We start from the raw sequence: 15,675 nt of genomic DNA, 5'->3' as shown, positions 1-15,675 counted from the left end.
TGAATTCTGTAGTCTATAAAAGTACAACTAGACCTTGCCCACTCAAATCGTAATCATCCTGTAATTTCGTAATAGCACAAATTTGACATAAGTGTTCACTTAAAAACACACTATTTTGTATTTAATACAGGTATATAAAAAAAAAACAAAAACAATAATCACTTACTTTGCAGAAAATCCACTTTCTTCTTCATAAAATATCTATACCGCCATTGCAGTAAACGGCATGGTCAATGGATGCGCTAGAAAAGGAAGATTCGCCTACAGCGCTTCAGGAAGTCGGTATATTTTTCAATTTGCAATATGTGGCTACTTCCTGCTTTCTAGGGAAATTTCACTTTCGCGCCTAAAATTGTGGGAAATTAACTTCATTGTACTTTGCATTTGACAAAAGTTTTCTTTTGTATAGAAAAACATTGATTGCATGAAAAGTTAAAATTACTATGTAATTCCCCCAATTTAAAAAAAATTATATTTATAAGCAAGCAAGTACGATACATAAAATGTTAAAAAAGTTTCACATAAAATTTTCCCAACAAAAGAATCAAAAGGAAATATTTTAATTATATCTTACTACTTAAAATGAAGAAGATGATCCAGTCTACTTAAAATAAAATACTCAATTTGGTGAAAAGTTCTCGTATCTTTCTCATCCCATGAAAACACTCCAATATGTACGCATTTTCATTATATCAAAAATACGTATGCATATATACATACATATGCTCACCCATACGCATATAAAAGTTACACTACAAAGAATATTTACTACTGATTTCTTTGACACACTCGAACGACACAAATTTAATCATGTCTAACGTCAATTACGATACTTTGACATTCTTATTCGTTCAGTGATAAATTAAACCATTTAGTATAAATTATTTAGTCATAGTATTGAGATACGTTTTAAAAAGATGCAATAGTTTATGTGAAAAAAATGCAACGATAATTCATTTTTAGTACAAATAGTATAAGATAACGCTCTGTGCAAGAGGAAAATATTTTATAACGAGGAATTATCAAATTAAAATATAATTATTTGATCCAATTTTATGAAAACTATATTGCTGTTAGTATTAATGTTATTTTATTATTAATACAAAAAAGAATATACATTATTTTCAATTACTACTGTTATTGGATGTAATAATAAACAAGTATCTTAATAACAATTATAACAGTATTTTATAATACAATATCTGCCATGTATCATATAATATAACATGTTAATTGATATTTTATACTTTACAGTGGTTGTATGTCACATAAAAACCTTGCATTAAGTGTTGTGTAGGATATATGATATTTTATCAACAAATATGTCATCAACAGAACAATCAATGATTGTGCAATCAAAATTTGTCTCAGGAGAGACTGTAATAATTGTATCCTTTTAGTAAAAAGTAATATAATTGTTTTCTTTATTTTTAAAATGTATATGTATGATATCATGTACCTATGAAACCTTAATTATACCTAAAGGCGATGGAAGCATCATTGATACAGGGTTGGGTTAAAGCTGCACGAATTGTAGCACTTCTTAACAAGGGAACTACTCATGCATTGGTCATTTTAATTACTTCAAGAACACCTCCTCAAGTTTACAGTGATCTTACCATAGAAAGAGTATTGCCTATTGATCAAGATTTTAAATGCAATATAAGTATGTAATTTTTTCTAATTGTTTATGTATTATGTATACAATAAACAATTATATACAATTACAATTCCTTATAAGTTTGATATTATGATAATTTTATATATTATTTAATAAATGTCATTCATTAGATACAGATGAAAGACAACAAGATGGTTTAGATGTATATCTCAATGTCATATCAAGAAAATTACATTTAATATTTGAAATGAGGCCTGGAGTAGTAACTAGTTCCTTAGTATCTGAAATATTTAGAGCTATAGAAGGTAAACATTTATTATTAGTTGGTTAATTGTAACTCAATTAGTTAATATGTGCATTTTTTAATAATTTCAGTGTATCAAAAAACAAAAAGTTCAGCATCAGAATTTTTATGGGTTCAAAAATTAACAGGCAGTACACGTAACTTAACTACCAACACCAATGAAGAAATGCAAGATAATACTGATCCTGTTGGTATAATATATATTGTAATAATTACATGTTTTTTTACAACTAATAATAATAGAAGTTGGAAAATGTTTTTGTAGCTAGTAGATTTGGAAAGTCCAATGTTAGTTGTAACAAGACGCAGCATTGCCTCTGGTAAATCACCAGTAGCTGCCAGGGAATCTGCAGTAAAATACCAAATGGCTTGCAAAGAGGATGATTATACATACAGCAAAACTTTTCGGTTTGTTTTTCTTTTGTGTTAATTAATTACATACAGTTTTCCTATTTTTCATTGTCTGTAATTAATTTATTATAGTATATTTATTGGCACATGGAATGTAAATGGCCAACCACCAAATGGTATTGAATTATTTGAATGGTTGTGCTATGATAAGACACCCCCTGATGTATATGCAATTGGATTTCAAGAATTAGACCTAACTAAAGAAGCATTTCTTCGCAATGACACTCCAAGAGAAGAGGAATGGAGGTATTGAATTTATAGCAGAATATTTTTCATTTGTAATTATTCATAAATATTATTAAACAATATTTCAGTATCATTATTGTTATTATTATGTTATGTTTATAGAAAAGTTGTGGCAAAATCTCTTCACCCAGATGGTGTGTATGAACAAGTAGCTATTGTAAGATTAGTGGGTATGATGTTGCTTATATATGCATTAAATAGTCATATACCATACATAAAAGATGTATCAGTTGATACAGTAGGTACTGGCATCATGGGTAAAATGGTAATATTTTTAGTGTTTAATAGTGGCTAATAATCTTAAAACTCAATATGTAATACATTGCAACAAATTTAATCTTACCAGGGTAACAAAGGAGGAGTAGCAGTAAGCTGCTCTATTCATAATACATCTATTTGTTTTGTTAATGCCCACCTAGCAGCACATTGTGAAGAATATGAAAGGCGAAATCAAGATTATGCAGATATATGTACGCGATTATCTTTCTCAAAATATGTTCTACCTAAAAGTTTTAAAGATCACGAGTAAGTACCCCATTTAAATGTTTCAGAACATTTTTTAGTACAATCGTCTTTAAAAAACTAAATTTTAAATATAGCCAGATCTATTGGTTAGGGGATCTAAATTATCGAATAACAGAAATGGACGTTGTCACTGCTAAACAATATATTGATGCGAGAGACTACGCTCCTATCTTAGCTTTAGATCAATTAGGTCAACAACGACGATTAGGCCGTGTCTTACAAGGATTTCATGAAGCAGAAATTAAATTTAAACCAACATATAAATATGATCCAGGCACTGATAATTGGGATTCGAGGTTTGTCAATTACATTAGGAATTTTTATATTGACATTTAGATATGTTTGATTATATAAATGTATGAATTACAGTGAGAAGGGCAGAGCACCAGCATGGTGTGATCGTGTATTATGGAAAGGTGAAGCTATTACATCAATTGATTACAGAAGTCATCCTGAATTAAAAATTTCTGATCATAAACCAGTTAGCGCACTTTTTGATTCTCAGGTAAATATAAATACTTCAATTTAATAGCTTAATGATTATATAATACTGAATTTTATATTGCATCCTGTGATAATCTACAGATCAGAATTATAGATATGGCAAAGTATCGTAAAATTCATGAAGAAGTTATGAAAAAGCTTGATAAATTAGAAAACGAATTCCTACCACAAGTAATGGTTGACACAACAGATATCATATTTGATACTTTAAAATTTCTCGAACCTAGTAGTAAAGAACTTATTATTGCCAACACTGGCCAGGTAAACAAATTTTCAAAAAATGTATATATGTGTTATGTGTGTAATAATTATACTGTCCATAGGTACCAGTTCAATTTGAGTTTATAAAAAAATTAGGTGAAACTAGTTACTGTAAAGATTGGTTGGACATAGAACCGTTTAAAGGTTTCATCAAACCAGGTACGATTGTTTTTTCTTTCTCGTAAAGTGGGTCAACTATTTTATAATATATTTCAGGAGAGAAGTGTGATACTAGGTTCGAAATATATGTTGACAAAAGATCAGCTTGCAAATTAAATTCCGGAGATGATAAGTTGTACGATATTTTAATTTTACATCTTGAAGGGGGAAAGGATATATTCATAACCGTTACTGGTAGAAATATTATATTTTAACATTACATTGCGTTTAGACAACAGGAAAAACTAGATTACATATTTTTTCAGGTACTTATGAAAGAAGTTGTTTTGGATCTTCAATGGAAGCTTTGGTTCACATTCCAGTACCAATAAGAGAAATTCCTATCGGCAGATTAATGGAACTCGTAAGCATATTACATAAGTTGCATAGAAGAATAAGATTAAAACGTTATGTTTAAATCAATATCATTTAATTTCATCATATCATAGGAAAATAATAAAAATCTTTCTCAAGAACCATATGCTATACCTAAAGAGGTATGGTTATTAGTTGATAGATTGTATCGACATGGTATAAAAACAACGGGACTTTTCGAAACACCGGGACTTCACAGTGAAATTATAGCCATAAGAGATTGGTTGGACAATTGGAGTCAAGATCCAATGCGTATCCTAATATACATGTTAAACTTACAACCTTAAAAATAATTGTAGCTAATTTTGATTCCTTAACTTCTAAAAAGCTGGTAGCGTATATTCAGTTGCAGAAGCATTACTCTTACTTTTAGAATCCACAGCTGAACCTTTAATTCCGTACAACCTGCACAGTGTGTGCTTATCTGCAGCAACAAATTACTTACAGTGCAAACAAGTATATAAATCTATGTCTTTTGTCAAAAATAATATTATATGACTTTTAATACTGTTTTATTTTTTTTAGATTGTAATGCAACTTCCAGAAATAAGGAGAACAGTTTTTGTTTATATATGTTATTTTTTACAAGAATTACTAAATCATACTCAAGACAATGAATTGGATGCTAAAACACTTGGTAAGGTTTTCCTTAGTTTGATTATTTAATATGATAGTTACTAATCTTATTCATTATTCATTTTATAGCAACATTATTTGGATCTATTTTCTTAAGGGATCCACCAAGAAGTAAAGGTGATAGAAAGATGAGAAGTCGTACTCAAATTGTTCAGGCAACAATTGACAAAAAAAAAGCTGCATTTGTATATCACTTTTTAGTGAATGATCAAAGCGATTTTATTCTTGGTCGATAGTAGTATTTAAAGCTTAAAAAGAAATATTTATAAAATGCGATTTAGCTGAAACAAGCTTCGAAACAAACAGATGTTTCAATTGTTTTATTTAGCTAGGAATAATTTAATTAGCAACATGTTAAATAAATATTTTGCAACATTAATATTTCTGTAATAGTACTTAACAATTGTGCGAACAAAATTTTTGTAACGAAATAATGCACGTAAGTAACTTGCCATTTCAAAAACGTATTTTGAATAAACACATTGTGTGCTACGATGAAAAACTCGTAATTAGATGATAAGTAAGAAATCCAAGTTACAATTCCATCTAGTCTTTGTAGCATACCATGACTACGTATGTATTGTATAAATTTATTTATAATAAGAAACTGTTATTTGACTTATTTTAAGTTAGTCTTACATTAATTTATAATCACTATTAAATGTTTAAAAGTGTAACTAATAATGTATAAAGGATAACTTGAAAACTCGCTCTTGTTCAACACTTATATCTGTAATATACTATAATATACAAAATTGCTGGAAACTACCACTACCAAGACATGTTAACTTTTGTATCAAAATTTTATTAAAAAATACATACAAAATGTGATAAGTAATGTGGCTTACAGTATTTTATTTTTAGCCATATAATGGAACAAATTATGATAGTTACATATAAAATAAAAAGAAAAACATAAAAACAACTGGTAAATCTGTGTAAGTAAATCGCGATCATATCTGAAATTAAACTGTTTTAGTAAATGTTATAAATTTGAAAGGAATACAAAACACACATGATTTTAAAAATAATTGTTGTACAGTCACAAAACACAATTCATAGAGAAAAATATTCTTAAAATAACATGTCAAGAATGAAAAATAGGACTGCAAACAAATGGCAACTTTAAAGCTATCTATAAAAAGGAACATTAAATGGAAGTTATTGTTGTCATGGAACATACAAAATATCGAGAATGAATTACGAAAAAGAAAAAAATTCGTCTTTAATATTTGTTTGTAACGACGAAAAATGCAAGTCTATTTACAAAATGAATTGAAACACACTTTAGTATATTAAATGACATAAAACTGATTAAGGAATTTTAAAAGTTGAAACCCTTTTGTGTTGCCTCAGTTGGTTTAAATTCTAACTGAGCATCACCTGCCGTAGGTGTCAATGTAGATTCCTCGGCATCCTGTAAATAAATTTTATATATGACATTCAAATATCATTATTATTAGTTAAATATCAAATTTTTATAAATGTTCTTACCGCTTCCGAGAAGAAGTTATCTATCATTGCAATAGCTTTTTGATATACTTGTTCTACTTCATGATTCTGAAGAACTTCCAATTTGTCCAAACCTCCAACTTCTTCTATCATAATAGCAACCCGTACAACTTCTCCCATTTTTTCTGCTGCATTTAAAATATTAGTTAAACCATCAAGAACAACGACCACTGTTTTCCAATCCTTAGCTTCCAGCAGATTGCAAAATGGTGGCAACACTCCCGACTGTATTAATAAGGCTAAATGCTGTACTGATCCACCTGAAGTTAAATTTGTTATTGCCCATGCTGCCTCTTTTTGAGATTTGAAATCTCCCTACAAAGCACAATACACAATTATTTTGTATTGAACAATCGTATTGTTAATAATTAAATACTTAAATAAAAGTTGCATTTTACTTACAGATTCTAAAATATGTATCAAAGGCGGTATTAATCCAGCATTTATAACATGTTGAATTTGTTCCATGTTACCAGCAGTAATATTACTGATAGCCCACGCTGCTTCTTTAACGATATTAACGCGATGATGTTGCAGTAATAATCCTAAGTGTTGTAAACCACCTGCTGATATTATTGCATCTGTCTGAGTATCATTGCCTGTAACTATGTTTCCAACTGCGCGGAGTGCTGGTGTTAAAACTGATGCTTCGGGTGAAGCAAGTAGTTCTACAAGTTTTGCAATAACTCCAGATTCAACGACCGCTTGTATTTTATCGTTAGAACCATCAGTAAGATATGAAAGAGCCCAACAAGCATCAGCTGTAATGAGAAATTTGTTTATAGCAGATATTTTTAAAAATTTGTTAAAATTTCGTATACTCATGACACACTATGTCTCATATAATTATGCTCAATTTACCAAGTATATCTTTGTCACTATTACTGAGCAAACGGTTTAACACTGGAAGAGCAGTTCGTACAATTTGAAATGAAGGTGGTGGATTTTTATTACGACACAAATTTGATAGTGTCCATACGATATTGCGAGTAAAAGTTACCTGCAACAATAATAAATCACAATAGTAATATTACATCTATGCTTAGATAAACATTTACATTGTACATACAGAAGTATCAGGTTTAATTAACTCCAATAAAATTGGCATAGCTGCATGTCCAAGAACCAGATCACGTGCCACTGGACCATCTCCAGCAATATTTCCAAGTGCCCATACTGATTGTTCAGCAACATTAGCTGATGCAGATTTAAGCAATGCAACCAATTTTGGTATAGCACCATGTTGAACAACAACATGAGTTTGCTCTGATGTACCAGATGCTACATTGGTAAGAGCCCATGCTGCTTCAAACTGCAGTAAATCACTACAAATATTTGAAGCAAATAATAAATAATTTATAAAGGGAATAAAATTAAATTTAAAAAAAATATATGTATATGTATATACTTGTGGTGATAATCCAAAAATTTAACACATAATGGAACAATTCCACGTTTTATCATAGTATCTATGGGAGGATTCTTTTCCCTGCTTAACATTTTTCTACATGCTTGTGTTGCTTGAAGTTGAATTGTTTCATCTGAAGATTGCATTCCATTGACAATTTCTTCTATGGATGTAGAAATGGGTGAAATATTACTTTCTTCTATAGGACTTGGAAGTTCTTTGCCTACATTCAAATTACGCCGCTTTAATAACTGTTCATCTTTTCTAGCTTTACGCAATTCTATAGATATTTCATTCCTCTTCCTTCGTGCTTCCTGTGACAATAAAGTATACATTATGTACAAAGCAATAACACAAAAGTATATTTTTAAATACCATGACATATTTTTTATTGCATATATTATGCAGAATATAACAAATTTTTATATTTCATACATTTTATACATATAACTTACCTCTTGTTTATAATTGTATTTAAAGTTAGCCTTGCGATTGTGACAATCAGCTTCTGGTGCAGGCATTTTTGTAGTTTAAACAAACTGAATGCAAATCTTTCTCTGCAAAAATATAATGAAAATTGCTAAAATACACAATTACGAAATAAATTTAGTTGGTTATAATAGTTTTGGCTAATTGTGTAATGTATGGAGCAAAAAAAATAAAAAGGTGTTCTTTCTTCAAATTAATTAAGATTGTGATTATAAAGTAATTGAATTTAATAATCATAATCATAGTAAAAAGAGTATAGTTATTAGTAATAATACGATTATGTAAATTGAAATAATTCTGTATGGTATTATCTAAAATAAACATGATATTACATTGCAAATCATAATTAAATAGTACGTTATTTCAAACCTGCGTTCCCTAACGGTTATTTATTATTTTTTCGTAACATTTTTCTGTGTCACATGAATCTTATCTGTAGTACAATTTAAAATACATATTATAATTAAAAAATGTCATTTACTGTACATACCTTAATAAATATGAGTAGAATAAAGAGAATAGAACTTGAATTATCGAACACTTTGTGAACTGATCGCGACCCGCACGTCAATCTACAATGGCTGGTGAAGAAGTTCCTTTGTACTTAGAACCTGTTGCTGAATATCAGAGGACGAAAAAGAAATTATTGTTTATCTTCATCCAATTAGAACTTCCAGCTGTGTACAACGTAATGGCACATTGAATTATGATTGGTAGTTGCACTTATGACGATATGTGATTGGTTATTTAATATGTAACGTCTAATTTTTAAATCAAAATGGGGAATCCGAATATCATTTATCTTTAAAAACTTCATGTTAACCTATAATATTAATATAGAATGATTTATTTAAACTTTATTACTTTTACGTTTACCGAAAGGTCTTTTAAAAATAACAATCATAAAGTTAACATTAGACAAACCAATGAATTTATTTATTGGTTTAAAGTCATTTTATGTCTTGTAGTATTTAGGTATACGAAAAAACATTATTTGAAAAATTAAATATTTCTTTTAGTATAATTTTAATGTTAATTATATTCAAGTTTTTTATAATTTTCCAAACTCCTGTGCTATCAATAATTTATTGGAGCAGGATTAAAAACATGCAGGTAGGAAAATAATTAGGTAACAGATGGAAATTCATATCACAGACAATAAATAATTTACTATCTATTTAATGTACAAAATTATTGATACTGTATAAAGATCATATAATAAACATTATAAAAAACAAGATTACAAGAATATTATATTTTATGTAAACTGAGTAAATCCATGTACTTGCAATAATATTATAAAATATTACAATAGTGTGTATATATATGTATATATATATTCACAAACATTTTTATCATATTGTCAATGAGGTATACATGTATCTTAATTGTTAGGATTTTTATTTGGTAAATGTTATATTCTGTTTTAAGTCGGTTTCATAGTTCTTGTGCAACATGGAATAATAATGTAGAAATTTCAACATGTTTATTAAGTGCAATATTGTACTGCATCTTTTGCAGCCTTTTTCATGTAATACATGATTCCACAGTTATTTTTGCAACACTACGTGCATAGGGAATGTAAGACAAAGAATACCATGTCATTGCCAATGACTGCATAATTATAAACAAAAGAGCCAATCCAGGGTTCTTCAGCTGAAAATATACATGTTAATTGAAAAACATTGTGCTATTGAAACTGTATTAATGTATATTGTAGATTTCATTATATTGTACTCACATGTAAAGCCGCAAATAATGTCATTGCAATAGCAACAAATACTAACACAGTTGCAATTATTCTTGTTGCTGCAAACATCTTCTTAAGTTGATTGAATGGACCCATTAAAAAACATGTGCTATGAATAAAATAAAAAAATGTTTTGCACTCAACAAAATTATAAATTATAGTTGCACTTAACTATGAATTTGATCTATAAGTATTATTGGGTAAATCATTACACATTGATTTATGCTAAAATAATTTTTATACAACAAATCTTATTGCAATTTGTTGATAAATTTAAAATTGTTTGATATCATATTTTTAGCAAGCAAAGAAATTTGTAAAGAAAATGTAAGTTGATATAAATGATGAAATAAAGTTCTAAAATGTTTTATTGCAATATATTATTCTACCTTGCTAATGAGATGATATTCCCTAGAGTATAGAATACAGCAAATACTGTAAGTCCTCTATGTAAAAATAAAGCAAAGGATCCAAGGAAGGAGAAAAGAATGCCAATAATAAAACAAATAGCAAAACCTTTCATTCGAGTAGAACAACTTAATGTAGTTTGGTCCATAACCTAAAAACAAAATTTCATGTAATTTATTTTAAATCCCAATGAAAACATTGCAAATAAATATGATTATTGAAAAATATATAAATTTTACATTTTTTTAAATTTACAAGCTTACCACAAAGTCCACACCAGTCTACCATTAAAAATTGTATGCATTTGAAACAATAATTTCATACAAATAAAGTCAAATTACATATATACTATAAAAGTAATATTATTAAAAATTGTACAATATTAATCGACATTTGTTACCTGACCAACAATTCTACTTTCTTCATCCTGTTCATTTCCACTTAGAGCTCTTCTTAGTTTATACATTCTTTACTTCAAGCTAATTGACTATTATTTTTGAAAAATAATACTTTTATCTGGAATACTGTTCTAAATTAACACAATATCCTTTCATGCAAATATAAATGGTCCACCTCCCATAAATATGTGTTTCATTTCAATATCCAAGGTTGATAATTACACCATGAATTGTATTAATATTTAAAATTAAAAGAACAAAATTTGTAATAAAACGAAAAATGTCAGAAAATTTCCTTCGTAGATAAGTAATACGCTACACGAAACAGCTGTTCTTTATGTGTTCCATAATACAATGAAAATACCTTATATTACAAAAACTTGTTATATCTTGAACATAAACGCGTGAAGATATGTAAGATATCTTGTAAGACATTCAGTGTTGCAACGTAACAAAATTTTTTTAACTTTGCAAAACTGAAACTATTAAACTACACACTAATCAGCTTATAATGATAAGCGTCATGTCAATATTTGGTTAGGTGTACTAATTATTGTTTGATCCGAATAAAGCACATCGTAAATTACATTCAAGATTTTTGTAATAAATTATCTTAACGCACAAACACTCAATGTAGTATTAGGTTATGCTAAAAGTGTCTTGTTTTCTTACTAGACATTAAGCATGCCAAAACTTAATGAACAATACAATTTATTGAAATATACAAGCTATTGTATCTATATTGTCGACACTTAGAGAATTTTGGAATGTCTGAGAAGTAGTTGACTAATACTACTTATTGTAGACAAAAATTAAGACAATTCAACCTGTACAAAATGTGACACTTTTATTCACACAATACTAAAAAAAAAAAACCGATTGAGCTACAAACTGTCTACTCGTTGCTTAACAAAGCCTAACGCGTAAATTACAAAAAGAACTTTTAAGAAACATATATTATACATATGATATAGGAGTGTATTGAGAAATAGGGATGCTTCTTATGAATGTAAAGATGAAATTTCATTAATATAATCTGCTGCATCCTTCTCTCCAATTTCTTTTAACACAGCTTGCATATCAATGATAGATAAAGATGCCTGCACCTAAATAATTTTTAATACATTTTTTATTATATAACATTTTAATGATGTAGTATTAAGAAAATATAGAACTTACATCTATGTAATTTAAGAGGAGCATAGATGGACCTGATGGACTATTTTGGAATGCTTTCAACAAGTATTCAAGATTTAAATATCTTGCAAGTTTTTTCCATCCTTGTGTTTTGTTTAAAATGACAGATAATTTTTCTTTGTGTTCATTAGTTAACCAATTTGTTTGTAAATTTTCATCTTTGAGTTCCACTTTAGTAGTAATTGAACATGTATCACTTGTGGCTTCTTCAGTTTGACCATTAAAAAGCTGTAAAATCTTTACAAAAATAATTTTTTATGTAATTATTATGTACACATAATTACTTTACCTTTAAATTAATATTTATACTAGCTTATTGTATTTAAGTTTATCGATAGAAGTAATCATGTAATGTATACACGTATGTATAAAATGATAATTACATCTGGTTTATTCATAGCTAAATCAAACGACGATTGTCCAATAGCTTCTTCAACATTTTCATCTTCTGAATCCACTTCTACTTTGACATTAATGTGTGATTCCTTCGTTTTCTCCACCTATTGAATATATCAAGTAAAATATGTTAGATATGTGAAAAATCTGAAATCGAGTAGTAAAATATTTGTATAAAAACAGTAACAGACTTCATTTGCATCTCGATTATGGTTCTGAATGTGTGGATCTGCACCATATTGTATTAATAATGCACACAATTCTTTTGCTCTTATTCCAGATTGTACAACTGCAGTGTGCAAAGCAGTATTTCCACTAAAGTTTCTTTTATTCACAGCTATATTTGTCTGTAATCATTGAAGTATCGTATAGTGACGATAACTGCTAGATGCTTAATTACGTTAAAGGAATAAGTAACAAACCTTTTTAAGTAAATATTCGACAATATTCTTGTGTCCACCCTCAACAGCTATATGCAAAGCTGTTCGACCATAAGACATATCTGCACTATTCACGTTTGCTCCAGCTTGAACAAGTGAGCATACTGCATGATATGATCCTGCTTCTGCTGCAAGATGTAATGCTGTCCACCCAGCATCATTATATGCTTCAATGTTAATTGTTTTTACTGATAGTAACATGTCAACACAAACACCAGCATCAGAAACTAAAATATACATATACATATTCAGTTTTAATTACACTATAATCTAATTCTGTAATAATTTAACTTACTTCTTACTGCAGCGTGTAACGGAGAATATCCTTGCTCATCTGTTCGATTGGGATCTGCACCAAGCATAAGTAATGCTTTTGTAATTTCTGGTTGATTTTGTAAAACAGCATAATGCAATGGCGTCTAAATAAAATATTGTACCCATTAGAATGCATATACAAACCAAATACGTGTTCTAATTTATAAAAAAAAAAATTGAATCAAAATCTGTTTTAAAACAAATATAAAAAAATGCTCACTTTCCCAGAACTATTTTGGCTATTAACAATGGTCTTGCAATCTTTATTAGCACCTATTAACATTAAAAAATATTTGACAATATCGCGTTGGCCATAGCGAAGTGCTGCGTGTAATGGAGAATCCCCATAGGTCGACCGATCTTTGAATAACTTTACAATATGTTCTTTCATATTTTTTACATCCATTTTCATACACTGTATAATCTCAACAAGTATATTTCTAGCAAACATTGTTTCATCTTCAATCTAATGAAAATAATTCATGTTATTTATTATTTTAAGAATCTCTTTTATAAATGAGTAAATAGAAAATATATACTTGTTTATTTGATGGGCCATCAGAAGTTAGCATATTTTCTTCACTATTGCAAACATGTTTTAGAAATGCTATAAAAACATACACTTAGAAATACTTAAAAATAAATTTATTCTTCGAAAGATAAAAAGTTGTATACTTACACGCAACGTCCATGTTTGATAGAAAATTTTTACATTCTGGTAACATAATATTTTCAGACAATATTTTTTCTAACTCTCTGCTATCCCCACTTAAAACTTCTGATATATTCTCTGTACTATTGTAATTGCAAGTTTTATCTGGTACTATATATGATAATTCTGTACTTCCGGAGTACGATATTCGTTGACGTTTTTTGCCTATAAGTATGTTAATTTTGTTTTAAATTTGTTCTGAATTTATAAATAATTAAGGGTAGCCATAATATACCTATAATTCTATCACTTGGTTTGTAAGTAAACTTTATTGCTTCAGAACAATCTCCATCAGATGGTCGTTCTAATTGTATAAAAACCTCTTTTGCTGAAGTAATACTAAGATCTCTATATGCCGGAGTCCTATAGAAAACAACACAAAAATTATTATGTATTAATGTTAATTAAAATTTATTCACTTTAATTGTTAATGTACCGAAATACAATCGCATATTGATGATGCACATCCAATTCTGAAAAACGTCCATATTCACACCAGATTTCATGGTCATCTTCATTTAATTCAAAAAATTTGATCTTAATATTTTCTACAACATAAAAGTATTGAATTATTAAAATCTACATAAAATTATGATACTGCCTTTTATATTATTCAACATTAATCAATTTCTAGTAAATTTTAGAATATTATATTTAGTTATAAAAGTTAACATTTACTTTTTCCTACTTTCTCTACAAGTATGAATACTTCTTCTCCTCCTTCAACACTACTAGTGTGTTTATCAATTCTGCATATTTTAAGTTCCCCTGTCAATGCACTCTCTATTAAATTACAAACAGGTTTTCAATTATTATTTTCACTTAAAATATTTTTATATGTGTGCTGTCATTTCTTACTCACTGAGATTATTAATTGCATGAGAATAAACAGGTTCTGTTATTGGAGTCATAATATTATGTTCATCTCCAGCAAATGCTTGAAAGCATAATGCAACACTGTTCAAATTCACATATTTTTGATAATATTCAGCATCAGCTTTGATCTTGAAAATCAAGTGTTCATTTAAGTAAAAATGCTCATCTAATTAAGCTTACATTATATTGTAATAATTAATATAAAAACTAAAATTACATACTTGTGCTTCTTCTCTGGCACTAAGAGTTGGTCCTATATTATTCTTCTTACTTCTTTCCAAAGCTTCCCTTCTCATCTTTCTTATAAGTTCATCTCTAACATACTTTTTTGCAGTATGTATAATTCCCATTCCATGAAATCTAAGTATTACATTATAATATTAATAATGTTTAATAAAAACTAACAATAGAATAATAAATATTATTAGTAATTTGAATTCAGTTAAATTTAATGTTATAAGGTTGACAAATAAGTATAACATACCTTGCAATATATCCAATTTCAGGAGATACCAAGACATCATATGGATCATCATTATCAATACCACCATCTCTATGCACTAATCTATGAGCATGAGGAATTCTTTGACTTTCATCAGATGTAACCAATGTACATCGTATTATAGCAGTTCCAGGAAAATTATGTAACTAAATAACATATTGGACTTATTTATTGGTAATTTAAATAATATGACAATATTTTAGTGCATCATTTTTACATATTATTATTTC

General features: G+C 28.4%; 4 protein-coding genes across 4 annotated transcripts in view; 1 reads left to right on the top strand and 3 right to left on the bottom strand.

Annotated features, from left to right (window-relative positions):
* The first annotated feature begins 1,322 nt into the window (after positions 1-1,322).
* LOC108573551 (inositol polyphosphate 5-phosphatase OCRL-1) lies at positions 1,323-5,278 on the top strand. The gene is made up of 19 exons (XM_017936014.1): positions 1,323-1,379; positions 1,486-1,666; positions 1,792-1,926; positions 1,997-2,112; positions 2,191-2,333; positions 2,409-2,582; positions 2,685-2,847; positions 2,929-3,107; positions 3,182-3,403; positions 3,477-3,612; positions 3,693-3,872; positions 3,935-4,031; positions 4,089-4,226; positions 4,298-4,395; positions 4,481-4,658; positions 4,735-4,737; positions 4,837-4,862; positions 4,932-5,043; positions 5,112-5,278. Exons 1-19 carry the CDS (start codon positions 1,323-1,325, stop codon positions 5,276-5,278), a joined length of 2,505 nt encoding a protein of 834 aa, XP_017791503.1.
* A 1,088-nt stretch (positions 5,279-6,366) lies between these two features.
* LOC108573548 (importin subunit alpha) lies at positions 6,367-9,040 on the bottom strand. Its single transcript, XM_017936011.1, has 8 exons — positions 8,942-9,040; positions 8,418-8,519; positions 7,963-8,276; positions 7,624-7,879; positions 7,416-7,554; positions 6,957-7,315; positions 6,537-6,869; positions 6,367-6,459 (listed from the first exon to the last, which is right to left on the bottom strand). The coding sequence occupies exons 2-8, from the start codon at positions 8,481-8,483 to the stop codon at positions 6,367-6,369; spliced, it is 1,560 nt and encodes a 519-aa protein (XP_017791500.1). The 5' UTR covers positions 8,484-8,519; positions 8,942-9,040.
* An 847-nt stretch (positions 9,041-9,887) lies between these two features.
* LOC108573558 (vesicle transport protein SFT2A) lies at positions 9,888-11,075 on the bottom strand. The gene is made up of 4 exons (XM_017936021.1): positions 11,010-11,075; positions 10,591-10,760; positions 10,193-10,310; positions 9,888-10,107 (listed from the first exon to the last, which is right to left on the bottom strand). The coding sequence occupies exons 1-4, from the start codon at positions 11,073-11,075 to the stop codon at positions 9,979-9,981; spliced, it is 483 nt and encodes a 160-aa protein (XP_017791510.1). The 3' UTR covers positions 9,888-9,978.
* A 933-nt stretch (positions 11,076-12,008) lies between these two features.
* Positions 12,009-15,675, bottom strand: part of LOC108573540 (nuclear factor NF-kappa-B p110 subunit) — a 4,214-nt gene continuing 547 nt past the window's right edge. Inside the window, exons 3-17 of the mRNA XM_017936003.1 lie at positions 15,428-15,591; positions 15,165-15,303; positions 14,930-15,071; positions 14,746-14,850; positions 14,504-14,615; positions 14,303-14,430; positions 14,035-14,232; positions 13,895-13,962; positions 13,576-13,821; positions 13,336-13,459; positions 13,023-13,267; positions 12,792-12,947; positions 12,588-12,704; positions 12,187-12,441; positions 12,009-12,113 (exon numbers count right to left, since the gene is read on the bottom strand). Coding sequence (XP_017791492.1) covers positions 12,009-12,113; positions 12,187-12,441; positions 12,588-12,704; positions 12,792-12,947; positions 13,023-13,267; positions 13,336-13,459; positions 13,576-13,821; positions 13,895-13,962; positions 14,035-14,232; positions 14,303-14,430; positions 14,504-14,615; positions 14,746-14,850; positions 14,930-15,071; positions 15,165-15,303; positions 15,428-15,591 — 2,304 coding nt within the window. The remainder of the gene's footprint in view (positions 12,114-12,186; positions 12,442-12,587; positions 12,705-12,791; positions 12,948-13,022; positions 13,268-13,335; positions 13,460-13,575; positions 13,822-13,894; positions 13,963-14,034; positions 14,233-14,302; positions 14,431-14,503; positions 14,616-14,745; positions 14,851-14,929; positions 15,072-15,164; positions 15,304-15,427; positions 15,592-15,675) is intronic.

The sequence above is a fragment of the Habropoda laboriosa genome, unplaced genomic scaffold, assembly GCF_001263275.1.
Source record: "Habropoda laboriosa isolate 0110345459 unplaced genomic scaffold, ASM126327v1 scaffold148, whole genome shotgun sequence".
NCBI classification, from domain to species: Eukaryota; Metazoa; Arthropoda; class Insecta; order Hymenoptera; family Apidae; genus Habropoda; species Habropoda laboriosa.
The sequence above is the reverse complement of the archived record's forward strand: the minus strand, read 5'-3'. Positions and strand labels throughout refer to the sequence as shown.

Coding starts and splice junctions, on each gene's coding strand:
- LOC108573558 (XM_017936021.1), bottom strand. CDS start 11,075: ATGTATAAACTAAGAAGAGCTCTAAGTGGAAATGAACAGGATGAAGAA. Junction 10,311..10,590: donor AATATCATCTCATTAGCAAG/GTAGAATAATAT, acceptor TTTTATTCATAG/CACATGTTTTTTAATGGGTC. Junction 10,108..10,192: donor CATTATTTGCGGCTTTACAT/GTGAGTACAATA, acceptor GTATATTTTCAG/CTGAAGAACCCTGGATTGGC.
- LOC108573548 (XM_017936011.1), bottom strand. CDS start 8,483: ATGCCTGCACCAGAAGCTGATTGTCACAATCGCAAGGCTAACTTTAAA. Junction 6,870..6,956: donor TGATACATATTTTAGAATCT/GTAAGTAAAATG, acceptor TGTGCTTTGTAG/GGAGATTTCAAATCTCAAAA. Junction 6,460..6,536: donor ATAACTTCTTCTCGGAAGCG/GTAAGAACATTT, acceptor ATTTATTTACAG/GATGCCGAGGAATCTACATT.
- LOC108573551 (XM_017936014.1), top strand. CDS start 1,323: ATGTCATCAACAGAACAATCAATGATTGTGCAATCAAAATTTGTCTCA. Junction 3,613..3,692: donor GCGCACTTTTTGATTCTCAG/GTAAATATAAAT, acceptor GATAATCTACAG/ATCAGAATTATAGATATGGC. Junction 4,863..4,931: donor ATTACTTACAGTGCAAACAA/GTATATAAATCT, acceptor TATTTTTTTTAG/ATTGTAATGCAACTTCCAGA.